This window comes from Plectropomus leopardus, chromosome 17 (genome assembly GCF_008729295.1).
Source record: "Plectropomus leopardus isolate mb chromosome 17, YSFRI_Pleo_2.0, whole genome shotgun sequence".
Taxonomy (NCBI): Eukaryota; Metazoa; Chordata; class Actinopteri; order Perciformes; family Serranidae; genus Plectropomus; species Plectropomus leopardus.
Window position 1 is genome coordinate 11,068,684 of NC_056479.1, and position 24,159 is coordinate 11,092,842.

Consider the following 24,159-nt stretch of genomic DNA (forward strand, 5'->3'; position numbering starts at 1 on the left):
TCCTGACTCATTATATCATCACTCGACATGCAACACACACTCAGAAATCCCCATGAAATGAAGCTCTGCTGACAAGCTCTGAAATGTCCCCTTTAACAACCACATGCAACAGGCAGCAAGGCGCATGCATAAAAAAACAAAAGAAAGTACATGTTTGCGCTCATGTATGTATTTCTATCCTGAGTGTGTTTGTGTGTTCATGTCTGTGCATGTGTGTGTGTGCCACAGCTGTATACACAACTGACTGTAATCCTGGATGATCCAGACTTTCCTAGACTCACACTCAGTGTCTCACAGCTGTCACACTCTAATCTCTCTCTTTCTCCCTTTCTCTGTGTCTGTCACACATAAATATATACAGATCCTGTTGTAGAGTGTACAGTAAGAGAAGAAACACATGCAAACATGCCTTGAAAAGTTAAAATGAAATAAAAGCTATTAATGCTCATCTACCCATCTGTCTCATGCATTTGTTTTCCTTTGTCTGCTATTGTGAATCACGGAAAGCAAGGAGGAAGTTGACTGCAGCGAAGCACGGTAAAACAAAAAGGACTTAAACCACAAGGATGAATCACAACAAACAACCACCAACTGTTGTATAAAAACTGCTCACACCTACCTTTGAGTGATGGAGGCTGATACACGTTTGGGTTGACACGTTTTGGTTTGAGCACTCCGTTCTCTCCGACAACCCACTGCGGACATAGAGAGAAACATCACACCCCATTTTTTTCAAACACATTAAGAAATGTTAAAAGACATAAAATACTTCTACTACAAAAAATTCAATAACCGTGTTGCTGTCTACTTCCTCTTCTTCACTGAAAAATAAATATGCAAATATTGTTTATTCCAAAAGTTTAACTGCTGAAAATATCTCCTACTTCATTATGAGCACTGAAGACTTTAGGCCGCAGTTGAACAGAATATTTTGCTTTGGACGGTTCCTTAGGTGCAATGGCCCTGAAGTACAGTTTTTCAGTTATCTAGTATCTCAGTTATCTAAATGCTTAGGAAAGTTACTTTAATGCTTCCTTTCTTATACCCTTGAGCATCATTTACAAAAGGAAATGCGATGATATCTCACAATTCCTCATGGCAGCAACATTTGCAGGAGTGCACTTTTCAGATGTTCATGAAAACAAACAATCAACAACCTTGGTAATGAAATAATATATTTCCCCGTGTTGTTCACTTGTAGTGTGCATGAAAATACAAGTATTTTCATAAAATACAAGTATTTTCATGCAAATACAAATAGTAAGATTTGCTTTATCAGTCCATCTTCGGAACGCTGTGGGTTTACCACAGCAGACCCACATCAGAAACATTTGCTGTCGAATAATTGTGTAATAATTGTGTAGCCTAGTATGAATGCAGTCAGATTCAGCATGGCAGTTGTTCTTTTCCTAAGTCCTCATGAATCAGCCTTCACGGTTTTCCTTGACCTCATGACATTTTCCATCGAAGTCAAGGAAAAGTTTTTAAGAAAAGACATAAAATGGATTTTTTTAAAACTATTTTCCACAGCCAAAGTTTTCACATCAAACTTGTGTAAGTTGCCTGGTGGAAAATAATTGGCTCAAATCTAGTTGTCAAGTCACAAAATCCTGCTAGTGAGTAAATATATAGTAAGATCTAACGCAAGTTCAACTTTCCCCTTTTCAGCGGATGAATGTTAAAACAGAGTATTTGTGTCAAAATCTGTACAGTTAAGCTAAAAACCTCCAAGTGAATTAACAACAAGCAAAACAATATGCATTTTTGAGTGGAGGGGGCTTTAAAGTTTTTCTGACAAATTCGTATGTTGTCTCAAAAGTTACCAAAAGACGAAGGCATGGTATGATTGTATTAGTGACCAAAAAATGAAGGAGAGGTTAGACTTGAAATTTGCTTCATCAATAGGTCATAAAAAAGGCAGCTTGCTTTGCAAAAGTTAAAGTAAGTGTGCACAGAATCAGGTCAACCCAAACAAAGAACCAATGTGTTCTAGACGAGCAAATTCATCAGAAATACTCAATAAAATCAGATAGTTACATAATTTTATACAAAAACATAAACACTAGTGCTGGGCCGTTAACGGCGTTAACGTGCTGCGTTAACGCGGGATTCTTATCGCGCGATAAGGAAATTATCGCGCGATAAACTATTCACTAAGTTGGGTCTATACAGTGAGCAAGGCACCAATTTCACTGTAGCGCGGATGTATACCTGGTCGAATTACGCGGAGGGGGCGTGAACAAGGCGGAAGCTGGTCTACCTGAGTGACTGGAGTGATTGGCTCAAGCCGTGTCACAAAGCTGCTGACTGTTAATGGTCTTCTTCATGACCTCTAATGTAGGCCCACAGTTCAGTTAGGGTCATGTTATCAGAGGCTGCGCCCTCTGCTGTTCATTCCAGTTAGCAGGAAAAAGCTTTTTCCACATGGAGACAGAACCTGTGTTCCTAAACCTGTGTTTAACAAAATAAAAAAAAGTTAAACACCAAAGTAAATCTTATGGAACATTATTTTTCTTTACCAAATATTATAGTAGAACAGCTTTCTCAAGCAGTTTGTGTTGCATTTTCATCATTTAGATAGATAGATATTATTTTGAATGTCTTTGGCAAAATTCAAATCTATAATTTTAATCTAGATTAATCTAGATTAACTACAGGATTGCAGTGAGATTAATCTAGATTAAAAAAATTAATCTATGCCCAGCACTAATAAACACCCATGTAAAATCAATATATACATAAATATATCATGGTACAATAGAATTTAATCATATAGCAAATTTGATAGAAAGTGCTGCAGTTGCATTAAAGGTGATGCTGTTTAATGCCAACATTAGGATACTTATTCAAACCCATGATGCACCTGTAAATAAAGAGAACCCTTCTCTTTGTCACATGCTTCCTTTATTCCTATGGTATCATCACAACATGCGTCAAACAATGCAATATTTGCAAGACAGGTTTGTGTCCTGCGACACGTCAATATTTGCCACCTGACTGTGTGTGAGTGCACAAGTGCAAGGATACTTATTGTGATGCAATATTAATAGGAGTGAACATTTCCCCAAAGTACTGCCTGGCATCTTATCTTTTGACACTTTAGGTAGTCAAGAGAGTTTAAAATTTGCCACCCCTCAAAAAATCTCATCAAAGTGATTACTTCCTTCTTCAGTGGATGAGAATTTTTTTAAAGCTGTTCTTTCTAAAGTAAAGATTTTATGGAAGGCCATTTCCGCCGATGTGATGAAAAAAAATATTGTAATGCTGCGTAAACATGGAATCAGGAAGATGGCAGATGTACAAAAACTTTTAGACGGCACGGAAAAAAAGAGTCTGAATGGTAAAATAAAGCTTGCATCATGTTTTGTTGTGATGGTGATGCTGAATTGTTAAAAAATGCATTCAATACAAGTATTTAATGTTTATTATATTATATTATTATTCCAGTAAAGACCAGTATTTGTCCAGATCACCTGTGTTTTCACCTTGTGTGTAGGAGCTACATCACATCTGGTTGTAAATTCCAACATGAATAATGGCAAAAAGTTCAAATATTTTAACTTTGTACATTAGTGGCTTCCAGTCTCATCGAATTTTACTGCCCTACTCTAGTCCACTGAAATGATATTTAAATAAATATATGCCTGATTCCATGTGAATGCACCATAAGACATTATGGTGGTGTGCTATTTTGAACTGATGAATTAGCACTTCAAAATAATGTGAAACAAGTCAATATTTTGCGGGAAAAAAAACAGCTGGGTGCTGATATTTATGAGGTAGATTGCATAAAATAGAAAAACATAAAATTATGTTGTTAACAGAGAAATGGCAAACTCCAAACTGAGGCTGGTTGATTTCTTTAGTAATTGGGATTGGGAGGAAAAGAAAGGGACGCGGACAGATGAGAGTCCAAAGATGCTTATTATAGAAAAGTGTTTTGACTTCACCTTTACCTGATGGGTGGACTGATCATCCTCAGGAGATGTTTGGTCAGCTACTCTGAACAGCGTGGCAGGTGTTGGCCTCCTGCGCCGGATCTGTAAACAAACACACAAACACAAAGGGCAGCCATAAATAAATGAACAATTAAGTTCGCAGACACTGTATTATTAATAATGCTCAGCCAAAGCCTTATCAATCAAGTGGAAAATGTCTGCAGTTCATGCTCGTGAAGGGCAGACTGACTCCATCAGTGCTGCTGCCCAGTGTGCTGAGGGGTCAACAACTTTCAGCGCTCAGTACTGGTCAGGTCAGAGCACACGCCACGGTCAGTAGAGCAGAGGAGGACTTGTTATGTAACTTTCCGATTTCAGAGACAGATACAGCAAATGGTAGGTTGTGTAGAACAGAAGCTAAATTCATGCTCGTTGTTGCTCAAGTTTCAAATGACACAGCCTTTAAGACATGTTAAAGCTACTGATGCAGGACTGATATGAAATAAATGACCTCTTCACACAACACAAAAGTGCGTTTGATCACCTGAGTGGGCCATATGCACCCTTACAAACAGAGGGATCATAGAAAAGAGAAATTTTAGACTAAATGACTCCTAGCAATCAGCCCAGACACTCCCTTCCCCTCCACTGTCCAACACCACACACAGATCCCTGGAGACTGAAGCCAGGTCGTTGTCGGTCTGAGAGCAGACAGCCAGACGGACTGCAGGTCTACACTTCACCTCCAGCAGAAGTCACTGTATACAGTGAACTCTCTGTCCTTACAGGGACAAATGCCTGGCTGTGCCCCTCCAGCTCGCCAGTATCATGCCCTGCCTGAAGGACTGTACACTGTACTATACATTTTTAAAGGTTACTAGCACACTTAAAAGGGTTATGCATGAGGACTGGGATACAAGTTGCGGATTTAGCTTTATTTTGGCAAAAATATATCATCTGGAAAATTATTCAGCATCTACATTAATAATATAAAGTCATTAATCAATGCCAAAATGCACTTTTTCCTTTGATTTTTATATGTGTGACTTTCAAACATCTTTTTGTTTTGGCCCCTTGGAACGTTTTTGGGGAATTCTATTGATTTTTTGATTTGATTAACTGATTAGATGATTTTTTTCCCTTTGACATTTTCTAGACTAAATGATTAGACTAGAAATTAATTATCAGACAAATAGTCAACAGATTAATCAGTGAAGGCGGTTCTCTTGCAGTGTTTATAGGTATCTCTATGAAAAGTACTGCACAATAATTGGCATATAACCTACATTATCATGAGCCAGTAACTCAAGAGGAGTAAATAAGGTAGTAGCATACAGATTGTGACGAGTTAGGTTGGGGTAGGACTTTCCCCCAGGAGACAGGTACTGGAAACAATGTGAGCTTTGAGTTATTTTAAGTTACATCGTCACCATGTTTCTTTTCCTAAACCTAACCTAGGCTACATAACTTAATGTTAAGTATGTAAAGTCATTTATGAGGTGCTGATTCTGAGATAAAATACATATTGTTGCATTAGGATATCTTGATCGGTGATGGAAGTAATTGTTATTCACCACCTAATACAGGTTTGCAGCCGATATTACGCTGCAAGAGTTTTTCTGCAAGTTGGAAATAGCTGTCACACTTGGCATTCATTGCAATGGACATAAAATCAAGTTTAAAACAGTTTCTATCTGTTTTCTATGGAAGCCAAGAATGGCTATGCTCACAATTTTTTTAACACCATCATCTTAAGTTTCCAAGTTAATTTTTTTCATTATCTTAAAAAATTGAGCTTTTGGAGATAACAAGACAACCTTGTTACCACAAGAAAACAAAAGGTTATTTCCTTTTATTGCTTACAGCATGCATAGATGGAGTCTTGACAATTGTAGCAACTGATTTCAGATGAAAATGTCAGACCCAGGAGTGTGGATTATTGATCAGTGCTTCCAGCTGTACTTGAGGCTAGCCATTCTCGGCTCCTGTAGTTCACCATAAAGGAGCAAAGTGTAAACTTTTTTACAAGCCCCCGTTCAAGCTAACAGGACATGACTGTTTGACACTCAAAAAAGATGCATTTTGGATGGAATATAACTTTAATAACATTAGTAAAATACCCTGGGCAGAATGTATGGGGCCTTCACTGCATAGGAAGGGTTTACATGTGAACAACTTTGACTCACTTTCCCACAATTCCTTAAGGATAAGTAGCTGACATACATAAAACCAGCTTTTGGAAAAATGTTGGATAAAGTGACGTGTGCTGAGAGTGAAAGCAGTGCAGCTAAGTGGACTTGGCAGGTCAGACAAACGAGGTATTGAGAAGTGTCCTCTGCGGAGCCAGCCAACCTTGGCCATGACATGAACCCTGGCGCTGCTGTTTACGGCACCACAGAACATCACAGGAAGAGAGTTAAGTAGCCTGGCTCTATTTTGCGTCAAACTGCTCCATACGGAGAGATGTGTTTGTGTTCAGTTTCCCTCCGTCTTGTTAAGCGAGGTGTGCGTCATCGCAGCAAGGCACATGTTGCCAAAGCAGAGGCTTGCTGGGCCGCGTGGTGGAAAGCTGCCGCTGTCAAACACTACAACACAGAGTAATCGAGCGTGGATTTCTCCCTTATTTATGGCACCAGACACACATTTTAATCTCATCACGCAACTTCCAGCTGTCCTGTCTCCCCTGTATCTGTCACACTATCTGTCTCTCTTCTTCACCGCTCATTTCCATCTCACTTGATCCTCTGCTTCCTCTATCCTGTTTACTTCCATATCCATCCGTCATTCCTCGACAGTGACATTTTCCTCACTGCTCTCCTCTCAATCACCAGAGTGCGTCATAACTGAAATTGTGTTATTAGCCCTTTGTTTGCTGACTTGTTTGTCTGCTCCTCTCCTCAACTGATCTCTCTCTTTCAGGGTACATCCACAGGGCTTCCTTTGACCCCTCCCTGTCTCCCTCACCTCTCCCCCTGGCAAGGTGTGGAGGCCTGGGGCTCCATGCTGCTGTGAACCCTGCTGCCTCTGCCTGGCTGACACCTGCTACCAGCCTTGCAGGGCAGCCTCAGGTGTCTCACATGAAGACCCACAAGAGACTGCAGACACCAGATGCTGCCATGACCAAGCCTATGTCTGAGTCCTGAAGCATTAAAGCCATTAAACTGGAAAAACCCCAGGATCATTCCTCTGTGTCCCCACATGTAGACATTATAGGTTCTGCTGGTTAAGCTATCCATACCAACAGAATCTTACAGGTCTGTATCATTTTAATTGTTAAAGGAATACTTTACACACAGAATTATCATTTGTAAATTAATGAATCTCCCCATGTTACACTGAATTTGTTGTTGTTTTTCTTGCATGCCTCCATGGTAAACGAAGAATCCAAAAAGTGGAGAAAATCTTAAGAACTGGAGTAAAGGGGCTTTCAACAACAGCAAAACTACATCAAAACAGCCATTTGCAAACTCTAACATAACTCTTGAAGAATAATCTAAGTCTCATTTATCCAATTGTATGCTCAGTACTTCCCAAACACGTGTATTTTTTTACTGAAGCTATTCTGTTTAAAACATGTGCTCAATGGAATGTATGAACCGAGTTCAAACACACACAATAGCTTCGCAACTTGTATGCCAAAATGTTTTATTAGGTTTAGGGTGTGTTTGTATTGTTTTGGTGTTGTTAAATGTGATCCCCTTTTAATCCAATTCATCAAGAATTTCAGCATTTTTTTCTTCATTCACTATGGACATATGCAAGAAAAACAAAACTCTTCACAAAGTCACTGTAACATAGGGTGTCTAATTGATACACAAATGATAATTTTGTGGGTGAATTTCATTTCATGTATATTTTTTCATTTGTAGATGTTTACTGCCTTTCTCAGCTTTCTACTTTTCCAAACAGAATATTTTTCACTTTTGGACAATTGGTCAGAACAAACAGGACACCTGAAAAGGTCGAGAAACTGGGATGAGTGATGATTTTTCATCCTTTTCTTACATTTCAAAGACAACACAATAATCAATTACTCTGGACACTAATCTGAAGTTTATTCAGCAATGACAGCAATTAACAGCTGTAGCCCTAATTAACACACACAAATAAACATACAAATTTTGATGTCATAGCTTACAAAACATCACTTCCCCTTTTTACAATATTACAAATAACCCTTTAAGCATGATAAGTTAAAAATAGCTGTCACACTTCTTCTTTTAACTCTACATCAGTTTTCTAAGGAATGGTTATGTTCTATTTTTTTCTGGTTAAAGTGATGGTAAAATTTGATTTGAGTCATTGCACTTTTTCATGGAAAATCGGGCTATATGGAAAAATCCACATGGCTCCAAAGAAAGACATTTTTCAGCAATGCATAACAAATTTCCGAAGCTATGCCCCAAGCCTCTAATCTTTATCTACTATCTTTGATATCTCTGGGGTGAAATAAAAGCATTTTTCATTATTCATACCTTCTGAAGCCTGTTTCTTGACCCATGATGAATGCTTTTCATCTAATAAGATGCCACTGAGAGCAATTTTAGAATTGCAGAACAAGATTTAAAACTGCAGAGCCCCGTTTCATTTATTCACATTGAGATAAAAATAGAGACACTGAGAGAAATGGATGGTAAAATGATTGTGTGGGATAATTGAGGTCACTGAGAAGCATAATCTGTAAATCTGATGATCTATTTACCTGAACGTGTGCTCACATCCAGTGTGTGCATGTTTGTGTGTGTGCAGATGTCGATGGTGTCCTCCTAATGTCATCACATAATCATCATGTGAAATGCCAAGACATGACCTCCTGAACCAGGAAAAAGACAATAATCCACCAATCCACCCAGCTAAATTGTAAAATAGGTTGTAAAGTAGATGAATGACAATAAAACCAGAGTCAACAAACATAAAAGCATTTGTAGAACACAAACAGCAGGTGTCTATTTCCTTCTTTTATGCGCATTCACACACAAAAAGTGATGGCACTACAGGATGACACTGGCAGATGCCAGATGACATAAACACACACAGTGACTCTAGTAATTTTCCAGCTTTAAAACCAACCCTGCTCTCCCCGAGTTACATAATATGTATGTGACTTCCTCATTTACGCCAACACGCAGAACGGCGTGTAAGATTACTCCCGCTATGCTTTATCCCTCCAACCCCTCCCTCCTCTACTTCTCTAACCCCCCTGTGCACAATTTCCCAAACTCTCTTCTCTGCTGGCAGTTATTGTTTTTGTACCAAGATCAGTCGAGCTGATACAGACTTGCACCGAGGGGCTCTAAGCAGGCTGCTGCCGTGGCCTTTCAGTGGCTCCACAGGTGTACGCCTGCAGGCTTTCCCGAGAGGCTGCAGCACCTCGCTGGGTTTCACACAGAGCTTTGGTCCCAATAAAAACATTGGCTGATGGATCGTAGCATAGAAAGGAGATGCATCAGTTGATCTAAAGGTGATGAGTGAATTGGAATATTGTGCTGACTGCATTGTATGACAGATAGAGGAGGTAGAAAAAAGGCTCTAGATTCACTGAGGCATGGGAGACTGTGTGGCAAAACTGAAATATTTCTTTATGTATGTTTTTTGATGCAATCCCCTTTTATTGCATTTAAAGGAACAGTGTGAAAGATTTAGGGAGAAATAGTGGCATCTAGCGGTGAGGACTGCAGGGTTTAACATGCTGAAACTTCTCCTGGTTAGAATTCCTTCCATGATCATTGTTTAGGAGGTACTTTCGAGAACTGAATTATCCAAACAGGTCTTTTCATCTCCAAACAGACTCAGTGATTAAGCTGGTAAAAACACTGAAAAAAGCAGTTTCATGTTAGTGTTTCTCTGATGCTGTTAACTTCAGGTCCAGACGTTCAGGGTTTTTTTCCTGGAAGCCAAATTATTCCCAGATGTCTCCTCCTCTCAAAAACAATCAAACTCAGTGATTTCAACTGGTAAAAACACTGAATAAAACAGTTTCATTTTACAAATTAGCGTTTTTCCAATGCCGTTTGGTTTATTATGGAGGGACTGCTAACTACGGTGGCTGATGTCAAAACATGAATGGCCCTTTCTAGACCCAGTGTTTGGTTTTGTCTGTTCTGGGCTACTGTAGAAATATGGTGGTGCAACATGATGATCTCTCACAGGCGATGACCCTATGTGTATATATAAATGACTTATTCTAAGGTAGCAAAAATATGAAGATTCTTATTTTCATGTGATTATTGGAAGCATACTTACTATATTATATTCCATCTCTGCCAATATATCCCCATAAATCCTACACACTGAATATTATAATTTTTATATTTCTACCCTCAGTGATGTGTTGATACCTCTCAACTTCCATCACGCTATTTGGCAATTTTTTATTTTGTTTTTAGAGGTGCCATAGTATTACAAATCTTACTAAAAGTTGTATTTTCATAAGGTGTCAGGTGTAATTTGGGGCAAGGAGGCTAAGTAGCTAGGAATGACTCCACTCTGCTGCCTCACTCTGTGCTGTGTGGGGTACATGAGTCATTGGTAAATGTTGACTTTGCACATGCGTGTATGTGTGCACAGGTATGTGTGCGTTGGCTCAGCACAGTCTTGCGTAGCAGCCTGGGTGCAGATCGGCTGATATGGGTCTGCTCCCCAGAGGCCGTCCTCTAAGCTGGTGCTCTCATGGCAGGGCCTATAAAAAGCGGCAGCAGTAGGACAGCGTAAACTAGATCGGAGGGGTCCCCAGGGGGGCTCTGTGGGAAGAGACAGAAAGGCTCTAAAACTCTGCCCCGTACCAGTGCTAACAGTCGAGCATCTTGAGGGGAGTCAGCTGTGCAAATCTGGCCTTGACGCAAAGAGAGAGAAACACACCTCAGATCTCCTTCCCCATCAAGCCAACATCTCTTATTACCAACAGCACTGCAATACATCAGTCCATCTTTTTAACATCATGTCACATCTCTCGGATAGATGCGGAAACATCATTCAGATCCATATGAAGCTTTTCTGACTCCCTCCCTCGTGGCCCAGCTGCTCTGAATGGATAGATATGGATTTGTACTAGATTGATTTGCAGTTATGGCATCTGCCCACCGGCGCATGCCATTACATCACTCAGAAATAAGCACTTGTGTATGTGCATGGCATACTGTACACCCATGGGAACATACTCATAATGTTCAGCCAGACACTAAGGGGGGCATATGGAGTACATTTGTGCAAAGAAATGTGGGTCTTGTGTTGAAATGTTTCCCCTTCAAACAGAGTTTCTGAGTGTGGAGATGGATGATATTTTTGTTTGAGATCTTCAATTTCTTTGCATTTAATTCCATGGGGCAGCACATGGGACAGTTCCCTCTCTCCTCTCTTGAGTCTGTTCATTTCAGCGCTGTTTTTCTCTGGGTGAGAGGTTCTCTGCTGCAGTTTTATTCCCTGTCTCGGCTGCTGTCGTGATCTTTAGCCTGTTTGAACTCTGTGGAGCAACTCAATTAAACAGAGTGATGTCTGCATTTTTCTCTGAGCCAGGCTCCCCTAGTGAGCCTTTTAAAATGAAGTGGCAGAACCCCATGTGGTGCTGTAAGTGCAATCTTGCAATGAGTTCATCAACACAATAAGGTGAAAAATGATCCCCCTCAGTATGATTTGTGTGGGTTTTTTTCTGGTTGCACATTTATAAGATATATATATATATATATATATATATATATATATGTATATTTATATATATATATATAGAGAGAGAGAGAGAGAGAAATTTATTGTAAGCTTAATTACAAATATTAAAAAACTGCATGAACCTTGCAAGTTTAATGATTTCAGAATTTTTAAACTGGCTAACTGGCTAACTGCAGCATAGGTCACAACCTCGTCCCCTCTATGTTAGTGACTGGGTCATGGGCCAAATGAAAAACTCAAAGTGCGAAGACAAGTTTTTCCCAAAGATGGTGTCTGTCATTTCAGGTACTTCTTATCACTCCAATGTTTGTTGATGTGTTCATTTTTCAGATAAGTTTGGTTTTAATTACATATTTGAAGATATAAAAAGGGGGTCTGACGTCATGATTGACAGTGTTATGAGCCAATCAGTGTGCTTGTGCTCAGTGGCTTGGATGATTGTATAGGTGGGAAGTGGACACTGTGGACATTGCCGCTGCGCAGAATCTGGCTCCAAATGACACGATAAGCACAATATGGCCGTATTTTGTACAGTGGGAGGAAACAGAGTTGCGTTGTTCATCTTTATTTACAGTCTAAGAAAGAAAACATGGACAGGTCTGGTGTGACATCTTGACAATATTTCATGTGACCCAAATCTCCACCACCAGGAGATTTAAAACACAGCTAGCATCAGTTAGCAGCTAATTCAAAGAAAAAGAGCAACAATGAGGTCCGCTATATAACAGACATGGTAAATGACTGCATGTTATTCCATTGTTATAGTTTATGAAACGCTGCCACTGTGCATGTTATATATTACACCAGAGGCTGACGTTATGATGTTACATGTCACGCCTCTTTTGCTTTCGGGATACTGGCATGCTGTCTAAAATCACACACTGGAGCGGCATGATATCTGCATTGTTGTTTGGTTTTGTGTAAAAATGCAAAGGCAGCATGAAGAAGGGTTTTCGTAACAACCCTATAGCATGATCAATGTATAAAAAGTGCTGAAGATTAAGATTCGTTGCCTTTATCCTATCTGGTTTGTGTGAATAGCAGAGTATCTACTTAGATTTTGTTGGTTGGAGGCTAACCGAGCTGTTTTTGAGCTCCAAAATGCATTGTTAATTGATATCATCTCCGCCTGCTGTTTTATTTGTGAGCATGTTCACACTGGAATTTTTAGGAATTTGATTTTTTACATTTTGTGTATGTCAGTCCACCATGCTGTTTCCTGACAGAGCTGGGAGACAAAATGTTTTCATTTACATGACAATGACAAAACCACGGGCCAGCGATCAGATATATCATGTGACAGACAGCTCTGTCCGACACGTTCAGGCTATACTCGGTCATCACTAAAACACAGCACTGCCAGGCAGCTTCAACAAGGCTTTACTGAGTAACACCCGCTTGCTGAGTTTCCAGCTGTTTCAAAGAGGGTCAAGGACGCAAATTACAACCCCAACTGCAGCTCAGTAAGGTCTGAGGTCTGACAGATTTGCATGGTGTGCTAATTCCTATTCAAATGAACAGCAAATTCCCAAAAGTCAGCGAGACTGCTGCATGTTGCATCTCAACATTCATGCAACACTTTTGCGGTGACCTTTGGCCTCACCACTGGCTAACTGAATAAACAGATGGACTGGAGATAGCATCTGGAGGGGCTCTCCAATGACCCCAAAATAGGAAATGTAATTAAGCTGCACCCACTGGCAGAATGATATCACACTCAGACAACCATCGCCCCTCTCTGTCTCCTCTGTCTCATAGTAACCCCCCAGCATTTATGTAATTAGCTGCTGGTAGCTGTTTAGGCGCATTGTTCCAGAGACTGTTGGAAGAAAGGCTTACAATCACAGTACAATAGAGATAATATGCCAATGGCTGATGAGTGACAGGAAGCCACCTGCCAGGTCACAGCACACACTGGAGCAACACATGGGGCGAGGTGGCAACAGGGTAGGTGCCAATCAAAGCTTTCACAGAGACGATGGCGCTTCTAACAGAGAGCAAACATCAGGATGATTCTGCTTTTGTTGTTCACACACTCAAACTTAGTGTTGTCACATTGTGCAGTCTCCAAAGAACAGTTCCAGAGGTCAACAGGCAGGGACAAACAAAGGACAGAGTAGCTATAGTTACTCATCTGCAGCATCATACCAACCCACAGGTGATAAATTAAAAAAAAGGTGACTGCTGATGGTTGCTATGCAGATTACAGATCATTGCTTGGATGCAAAAGGCATCTATGAACTCAAATAAGTGTAAGATTTCTACATCACTTAAAGGTGCAGTCAGCAATTCAAATCAAAACACTTTTTAGCCATTAAAAAAACATCTCCTCATGGTCAAATAGCTGTCTGATCTTTGTGTGCCAAAAAAATCTTGTGTTCACATACAGCTCTGGCTCTGTAGATGGGAAACAAGTGGCCCTGACTGTACTGCACAAAAGAAGACTGCATTGGGACTGGGACTACACAGGACCCAATGCAAATCTCTTGCAAGCCATGAAAACACATAGGGCCAACAAGGTACGATGGCTCATTATGACCAAAAAGGACCATTATTTAGACAAAACATCTACAAGAATCGAATTAGTGTTATGTTTAAATGCAAAAGAGGAGAACATAGTTTTGTTATTACTATAGACTGTATAAAAATAATGGAAATAGCCACCATTGGTTTTTGGCCTTAGAATGTCACCATTTGAATGAATTTTTGGCAGTAACCATATTTGAACAAAAAATAACAAGCAAGTGATATAAAAATTCACCCTCATAAAGGTATCATGAATGTTGAGATCAAAACATTTTTTTTGTACCAGGCTGTAAATATGTTTATTTCAGCTCTAAAGTTGCACATTTTAACATGGGGTCTATGAGGTTTGACTCACTTCTGGAGTCAGCCTCAAGTGGCCATATGAGAAACTGCAGTTTTTGGCACTTCCCCGAAAACTTCTTTTCCTGAACACGTAAATTATGGGAGTGGGTCCTGCACAGGGCTCTATTATAATCATTAGCTACTCTTCTATTCTACATCCTTGCCTACGAGGAATGGAGCTTCACCATGATAGTAATGAAATGTAAATAACATAGGAGCTACTACTGGGGCTTCTAAACAAGGACTGATGGAAGTATTTGCTCAGGTATTGAGTTCAAATAGAGACAGTCTTTCTCCAGAATCCCTGACTCCACCTTTATGATCGTAACCAATATTTGGCTATAAAATATCCATGAACACCTTTATTTGTTATCTGACTGCGTAAATTCTGAATATTGGTTTTGCGTCTCTTTGTTACTGTAATATTTGAGCATGACCTTGTTCCTGCTTTGGGCCATCCCCTTTCATAAACACATCGAAGATGACCCGGCATGCTTCTGTGTAAGCTCATTAAGTTTCAGGCAGATAAACACAGCAAAAAATGTCTCAACAGCTATGACGAAAATCAGAGATTACAGCCGGCACAGCAGCAATAACATAATGCCATGTCTTCTCTGTGTTGATGAAACAGCGATCGAGACCAATCCCATTTGTTTTGGGTCACGCTTCAGTGCTTCTCTCAATATGCTGAAATCGGTCTGACCATACTGTGGGCGAGAGAAAGGGACTCCTGACTCTACAAGTGAAATCAGGAGGCAGCTAAACGGTGCAGTTCCATGTCCAATTTCTGACACAGTTGCAATGAACATACTGATGACATTTGGTGACAAGTCTGCTCCTGATCCCCCCTGCTGTGCCACTGTTGCCTTTCTAATCCTCATCACAGATACAGTATAGTTCGCACTGTGGTCACTATAGTCAGCATTCAAAGATGCTTTAGATGCCCTGTGATATCTCTGCAGTGTCATAGATAAGGAGATATGTCCAGTTAGAGATGAACGTGTGCACATTAGGGGGCTGTATATCTCTCATGTCCTGACTACAGCCTGACTTAGTTTGATAAACGATGATCTCTGAAGCGACAAGTGAGTGACTGAGTGGGATACTGCACCAGCTGACAATAGAGGATTTGTTGACTGTAACGCATTTGCAGCATTGCAGGCCTCCATCACACTCTGGACAGTGCCCGTGCATGCCTGAGGTGCAGCAGGCATTATGGCACATTTTCAACTCAGTGTGTACAGTGTCATCAAGCAGCAAATCACTCTACCCATGCTCAATATTTATGTTTTATTCACTGTTTACACATGACACACGCCCGTGCACACAGGAGCCAAAAGCAGATGATTGTTCTGTTAATATTATCATGACGACAACATGATTTTCAGAATAAAATATAAATGATTAAAAGAAATAAACTGGCTTTTGTATGAGCTCAACCAAAGTGGGAAAAAAAACATGAAAGGAAACTTTGTGTTAACTGCTGTAGACAGATGCAGAACATAAAAATGTTCCCGTAGAGCCATTAACTAATCAAAATGCCTGGACTGTCAAAAACAGGGAGGAACAAACACAAACGCAGCCTTCAGAAGACAGAGGTCCATTGAATGTGTCCTAACTGTAATTACAATCTGTGGTTTCCAAAAAAGCAATTCATCTTATTTAAATAATTTCTCTCCCCAATTAGTTTTTGCCACCACAAACATCAACAAATTGCTCTGGGCTGGCAACTTTAAAAGGAACACAAAAATTAATTTTCATACATTTGACAGATGACATCATGGGCAAACTGAGGCACACATTTAAGGACTGCCCACATGCTATGGAAACAAAATGGGTCAAGCAATGTATCACCATGTGTGAAAACATTTTGTCTAAATACATTTAAGTATGTGAATGTGCAAATAAAAATTTGATTGAATCATCCAGGGATACTCATCCTATTTTGCCCAGGGGCCACTTTTACAAAATAACAGGGGGCCAAGGGCCATTTAATAAACAAACAGTGATATTTATCAGTATATACAATAAACAAATTGCCTGTTTTCAACCTTTCAGCATTTGCTGCCCTTGTTCATCTTTGCCACAAAGCAAATGCAGTCAGAGCAGCCCTGCATGACTCAGGTGTAATCAGGGGCATTTCTAGGATTTGAGGACATATGGGTCTTAAGGCTTGGAGATACTTTCCATATTGAACTGTGGACAGCTATGACAACGCAGACATGCACCAGGTTCCATTAGCACAATTGACAGTCCATGTCAGCCCCTGACAGTAAATGGGAGGACTGGGAGGGGAGCTTAATGTCCTCCTATCACCGACATCAGGTGAAAGTGAAACTAAACAACGCTACTGGGACTGGAATGAATTTCCCAAATATCCAACTTTAAAAAAACCCTTCACCTTGGTTGGGTGGTGTTTTGTGTACAGTGTTTTGGACTGGACTGGACTTAGGAGATTGGAGCATGTGCAGGTGAGTTTGTATGCCTATAGTCCGTGCAGTCAATGAAAAAAGGAAAGCACACAGATATCAATTTAGTGGTCTGTACAGACCCTCGTGGACATGGGTCGATGAAGACATTTATGTCATATGGACCAAAGTGTATTTACATTTAATGAACAAAAAATAGTTCTGCAAACCATCATGCATGTCTTCCTTATGCACTCACTAATTTGAAATCATTTCTGCAAATCATTCTTCCATCATACACAAAATGACATGCACAGCTACAGATGTCTTAGGGATTCTAAAATTAAATCTATTTATTCAAAGATTCTTAACACATTTGAATGTATTCACACAAAATGTTTTCACACATTCAGATATGATGACAAACAGCTACAGTTTTTTTTTTTACCCTATTTTGTTTCCATACATGCAAGGGAAAGATCACTGCACCCTCTTGCCCACTTCCAGCACGCTGTGTGCCATCCAACAAGATGTTCTCTCTGGAAGTGCATGTTGACAGTCCCCCAGATTGCTAATGTTTACCCACAAACACATGCTGCATCAAAGGTCGCTGTTTGACGTTTAACCTAGAGAATGGACTGGGGAGGGTGGGAGGGAGGTGGGAAGAGTGGGTGGGGCGGGGAACCTAAATCATGCACTCTATAACCCGTTTAGGTTTAATATAGATTAATGTGGAAGAGTTTTTTTTCCATTGGAAAGCTTTGGACTGATGCCCTTTGCTGCCCTTTGATATTCCCTTTCATATTGTGAGTTTCCTGTCAATTCAAGGGATCGACATGAGCTGAACAGGTCACGTTGAGTTGAGAGAGGAGAAACACAGAGACATGTCTGCTTGTTGAGTCCACAGGGACACACACTTGAAGGGAATCAGGGGATGCAACGTCTGCACCATGACCCTAATCTCTGTCCATCATGCACATTACCCTACATCACTTGCAAAGCACGCAGGATTGCTGTGTGTGTGAAGGGGGTGGGGGTAGAGATGGTAAACACAGCCATGTGCTTTCTCTGTATTGCAGAATTTGGACAACTACTACTTTGCTCATGACCTCTCAGAGATGACTAAAAAGTTATCATCTGAAAAATTGGATTTCCAGAAGATACCGATGGCAGATATACTCAGAGATGCTTGGCACGGTGTTGACAAACAAAAATATTATGATGATGAATGAGTTTGTGAAAAATTCGGATCAAAGTGCTTGAGGATTTGATAGAAGACCTTGACTTACATTTTTGGTGTAAGGAGTGGGAAAAAATCTGTTAGTGGAGTGGAGAATTTTATTTGATTGACATTTAGGTTGCCTTGGATAATGTACAGAACCCACTGTGGACAGTTTTCAGAGGTTGGTAGAAATATGCTCAGAGTGAGGCAAATGGATTATCCTGGACATTGTTAATTGAGCATTTTTAAAAATTTTAAAAGGTCATTTTCCAGTGCTTTGAGCACCACAAACACAATTCCATTCATGTACATTGTAGCCAAGACATTTTTACACTGTACTGTATTTTTACACTCATGCTGACTTATTTGGAACAATGTTTGAATGTTTTTTGGACAGAGATGGGCAGTAGCTGTGTTCAGATGACAAAGAGTCACAGAAGTTACTGACAGAGGCGCCAGAACACAGTCAAAAGTTAGGGTGTCATGTGTCCATCACTGTTGATTAAAGCCAATCAAAGCAGGAGCCAAGCTTTTTCAGCTTCCATGGAGGCACTCAAGCAAATATGGAGAGTTTAGTTCCTCTCCAAAAAGAATTGCCCGTTGTTAGTGGCTGTTGGCGGGTTTTTTACACACTGAGAAGAGGAATGAATAGTCACAGAATTTACAGACGGAGACAATGGAAAAGGGGCAAAAGTTAGCTGAGCACTTAGGTGCCTATGTGACTATTGCAGAGTCTTTGTCCCAAAAATGAATACCAACTGTAACATTTCCCACTATGACAAAAAACAGATGTTAGTGGAGGATTTTTGTCCTGTGGGAGAGGGGCTTAAATAAAACCAAGATAATCTACATGACCAAATACTAAATAAAGGGGTTTGCAGACCTTGACACGTATGTATTCTTTCGGAATTAACATCCACAAATATGTGTGAAATGTTCTGTAAGAATATCTTACATCTTTAAGGCATATACAAATAGCTGCTGTTTTCTCCCACAATGTGCAGCATTTCCCTGAGTGGGAGGTACGGTAGCGTCTCTCACATTAACACCCAACCCACTGTTGAGCATTCACACAAACATATATCCACAAACATGTAACAGCACCAATGTAAACAATCTGTCAGACAGACAGAGTTGTCCATTAATGTTGACCTTTTAGATGCAGACGGTGGGGGAGCTTTGGGCGACATAGTTGTCCAGCCCGTCTCCATAGTAACAAGGTCCCGGCAGTTTGGTCGATAGCGTTTTTGGGATTTTAAATGCCATCAGAAGGAACAAGAAGGAGTTACCGGTTGTGTAACAAGTTTGGAAGAATGTTATAGTCATTGCCTCTCATTAGCAAAGACGGACTTATGGGCGACAGTAATTGCAGTGAGAGGGGAAGGGAGTTAAATGAGTGTCGTTAACCAGTTACTCTTGCACACCCACATGTCCTTGGAGACTCCCATCAGCCCAGGGTAGATGCTATCTGCTTTAAAGCACACATGCACACATCCTCTCCTGAACGCCCTTCGGTTTCCCATACTTCCTTGTAACAATCAGCATTCATCCACCTGCAAACAACTTCAAAATAGAGCATCAACAACCAACTCAAGGTTTTATACTTCTTTATACTCTTGAAACACTGACATAACTGTTGTCCTGAACAGAAGCTGACACCAAAAGTTTAGCAAACACAACCTATCTGAAAGTAAAGGCTGCTGGAGGAGAGCCAGCCAACAGAGCACTAAATATAGCTGATCACAGTTTGACCATAAGGTGATTGAGCAATAAGGTCCTCCCCAAATCAGGAGGAAGTGAGAGATTTTTTTTTTCTTATGTGAAGGTGCAGCTCACATATGGTAGATTGATATCCTGTGGCTTCTTGGAAGAGATGATAGGTATCAGTGCATGGTGACAGGCCATGAGAGATAGAGAGAACATGAAGAGGAGGAGGAGAGTGTGTGTTTATGTGTAAATGTGGAAGTCTGGCGTATGAGCATTGCAAAGCACTTCCATTTTGGCAAGTCATTTAGTCTATAATTCAGCGTTAGTTGTGCTGGTAGCATAAAAAAGTGACATCATCATCACACTTTCTCGCAAACAAACTTGTTGTGACAGTATATGCTGATCAGTTTCAGGCCGCTCAAGTTCATCAAAAGCCACTTTCATGCAAGCTGTGAAACAAGGACAGATACTGAGGGAGCTGACCCCAGACAGGTGAACCCAGAGATTAAGGTTGTGTGTGTTTCTCTCTCTCTGCTTTCCTTCATATAGCACATCTTTCTTGCTTTCCATCTCTCCCTGAGATCTCAGGAGGGATGAGCCATTGGCCTCGATCTACCTCGCCACCAAACGGCCCACTTTCCCTTGCTCTAAAATAAGAGCCATCAACAGTGGAGCCCAAAATGAAAGATCAGAGTTGTCCTGTCAAAAATTAACATTTCAGAGAGTGACACAGGCTGAGTCAGTCATATGATGTTTCTGTGGAAAAGTAACATTGAGGGATTGTAACAACAAAAGCTCAGATCACAGAGGTCATTCACATGCAGAGATTGCAACAAGCAGCCAAAGACAAAAAAAGAGTAATTATTAACAGTGGCAGTGACCGACAAAATGTCAAGGGCTTGTTTTGTTACAAAAGAGCTTCATACGCAAGATAATGACTTTCGTGCCCATGTTGCATTGTTAAAGAGGTCAAGATGAGACACTAATCTCATGAGGAACCAGCGAGGGAAATGTCATCATGATTTCTCAAAAATGTAGCAGACAGACCAAGCAAACCCAGCACTTTGTGTCAGAGTTGAAACAAAGCAGAGAGGAAAGGTGATGCAGAGTAAAGATGTTCTGAAGTGGAGAAATGTGAACGGTAACTTCATAGTTTCAAGGAATTTAAGCTGTGAAACACTAAAAATTCAAACACAAAACAGGTCAGAGATCCTAAAGCAGGAACACTAAATACATTTTTTCTCTGGGTTAAACACCCATCTGTCCACTGCCTGCTCACCATCTCCACTTGCCGAGGGTCCAGGTTGGTGGGCACAGAGGCCGGCACAGCAAATTGAATCTTCTTCCTCTCCTTTGGTTCCCCCTCCATCTCAGTCGAAACAGCAAATTGGATCTTCTTCCTCTCCTTGGGCTCCCCCTCGACCTCGGCCGACACAGAGGGCTCCATGGCTCTGGATCCTGGGGGTCTGACACCCAGCGGAGAGGAGGGTTTGCTGCCAAAGATCACTATAACCTCCCTGGAGGAACCTCCCACTGCTGAAGACTTGTCTCCTGCCTCACTCCTTCTCACCCTGACTCCCTTCTTCTCTCAGAAAAACAATCAGCTGATCTCTCTTTATCACCTTCTGTCCTCTTTCCCTCTCCAACCAGTTGCTAATATTTTCCTCTGCCTTTCCTGTTCTCACTCTTTGTCCCCTTCCCTTACAACCTGTGCAGCTGGAGTGAATGAAGCTTGTCCTTAGATGTGGCTGTGAGGGAGAGAAGTGGGTGGGGGTATAGGGGAGGGACCAAGGGCCAAAAGAAGGTGGAGATATCAAGAGAGAGGGGAGGCACCAGAGCAGAGAGGGGAGGAGAGGAAAGAGGATGTAACAGAGGGGGTGGAGAGGAAGCGGCAGTGTTTTTTTTCCCCCCCTAGCTATCTAAGCTGACGTTGATTTGTAATCAGAAAAAAAAAAATAATCTCATCACATCAGCTGAGCCTCTTTTGGCCTCTATTTGTGAATGAGAGATTTATGCTGTGCTGAGAGAGGGAGGGAGCAGGGAGTGCAAGGAGGGATAAACAGGAAGAGAGATGTGTGGAGTATATGTAGTGGGGGGAACGTACATGGGGATCCAGCGGCTAAACTCATGCTACTAACATCTCTAGATTTATTGTGCCGGGTGGCGTTATATGTGATGCTATGAACAATGATATTCAATGGAAACCCCCTCAGAGTAACACAGAAACACTGAGGCTTTCTTTCATCCTGTAGTGAATATTAATTACTAAGACAAACCCCATTAAAATGTTATTTTTTTTAACCTGAAAAAACTTTCCTAATAATGATAAAACACCAGACAAAAATGGCAGTTTTAGACATATTATTTTCTTTTAATAATAATTTATTACTAATAGATTAATAATAATAATAATTTTATTTTTTATTTCATGTGTTGTTTATTTCTGCATTATTCTAACCTCATATTCTCATTTTGTATAATTATATAAACTCAAATTTTATGTCATAATTTCTTAAAATGCAAAAAAGTATATAACATGTAAATACTGACAATCATCATCATCATTATCATCATAGTACTCATAATCCCAATACAATAACACTGGCTACTTCTTTTTTGTATTGCACCGCAAATGGCTTTCGCTCTATCATTTCCTCTTACTCCATATACACTCTCTTATGACTTTTTTCAATATCAAACAAAAAAAATGGGTTAGGGGTTGGGGGTTGGTTGCTCCTTAGACAGGCGCCTATGTCAAATATAGGAAGATCTGCCACTGGGAAAAGGGACATCAATTTCTAAAAACAGACAGACGACGGTGGAGAAAGGAGGCAGATTGTAAAGGGAATAGAGAGAGAGAGGGGCAGTTCCAGTGCTATTTTCAGGGCCTCACTGTTATTTCACTTGCATGGCAGAGGGATTTGGACAGTGAAGAGCGGTGGATTTGGCCTCGGGGCAGAGTTGAGCTTTGGCATGAGCTGGAATGAAGGAGATAGCTGGAGTGGTAGAGGTGGTGGAGGAGGAAGAGTGAGGCGGCTGGAGGGGCTTAGTGGGCAGAACAGAGAAGAAGGTCAAGGTGTATACAGCACTCTGGGAGCGCAACTGGCGCTTACAGAGTCCAGAAACACATTAAAACAGTCAACTGAGTGTTTATCCCGCTGGTCAGAGCGAGCTGAACATGCCAGCGTGTTATTTATTCACTGTTTCAGTGAGGGGGAGAATGAGGAGGGGGGGGGGTTCTGATTTTTAAAGAGTTTTTTTCTGGGTGTTTTAACTGCTGCAAAGCCACTCCTGTCTGAAGTGAATAACCATCTCCACATGCCTGCAGGTGGAAACTCAATACTGCACCCCTCATACATCAAGTCTGAAAGCCTTAGGTTTTTGACAAGCTAGACCAAATATAGACTGTATGTGGCTGCTGAATGTTTCTGAAGAAATTAAACCTTTCTCAGTCACCCGCTGCCATTTAATTCTGTTGCCAGAGTGGTTACATAACTTCATCAGAAATTGAGCAACATATCATGAGGAATGTGTAATAGGCTCTGATTAAGAAGCCTGTTCACTACAAGCTGCATAATTCCTGAATCAATGAAACAACTGATTGAGTTATTGTCAAATAACAAAAACTAAACAGATATTTCTTTATTTAAAAGCCTGGACAGTCAGGGAGTGAGGAGCAGCCTTAATTTAGGAATGAGGGGCTTGATGGCACTGTGTCTGAGCAGGATTTTATAAACACAGGTGCACCCCAGTGCCTTTCCTCTCCATCTAAACAAATAAAATAGGCAACAGATTCAGGACTGACTCTCATTTGTGCTAATATGCTGAACACTTGTTTGGTTTAAGGGCACTGAGAGAGCTGATTATCTGATGTCAGGTCAGCAGCACTGTGGTCAATGATGCCAGCAACTTTACTTGCAAGTTTACTCTAGTTTACTTGTTTTGTGTGATTTGTTGTTTTAGAGCAGCATTTCCCAAACCTCTCCCCAAGTACAACTTAACCTTCATGTTTTAGATATCTCCTTGCTGTAGTTTGGTTTCAAAGTACCTTTTCAAAACAAGCTGCTTTAAAAATAATGGTATATGCTGACCAGTATATTGCTTTTGTGTACTGTTTAAGGGCAATTGAAAATTTACCCATTTGGATAATAAAGTTTTAACCCTGTTCTACTCAACTTTGCTTGTATCACTGTATTAAGAGTTTGTCGTACAGTGCAACTCCAATGAGCAAACAAACCTGGGAGGACAAGCCAAGATAAAACTGGAAAGAACACGAAAATAGTCAAACACAGACTAAACAAGCAAGTGCAAGGCTGTCGCAGTGAATACAAATAGGATGATCAGCTGTGATCTC

At 40.6% G+C, this 24,159-nt stretch overlaps 1 protein-coding gene across 2 annotated transcripts in view; it reads right to left on the minus strand.

Annotated features, from left to right (window-relative positions):
* ppp1r1b (protein phosphatase 1, regulatory (inhibitor) subunit 1B) overlaps nt 1–21,523 on the minus strand; it is a 33,320-nt gene extending 11,797 nt beyond the window's left edge. Inside the window, exons 1-3 of one of the 2 annotated variants that reach the window (XM_042505263.1) lie at nt 21,085–21,523; nt 3,957–4,040; nt 620–695 (exon numbers count right to left, since the gene is read on the minus strand). In XM_042505263.1, coding sequence (XP_042361197.1) covers nt 620–695; nt 3,957–4,040; nt 21,085–21,252 — 328 coding nt within the window. In that variant the 5' untranslated portion in view covers nt 21,253–21,523. Of the gene's footprint in view, nt 1–619; nt 696–3,950; nt 4,041–21,084 lie in introns of both variants that reach the window. The other variant, XM_042505262.1, reaches the window with a different exon arrangement.
* Nucleotides 21,524–24,159: the final 2,636 nt, after the last annotated feature.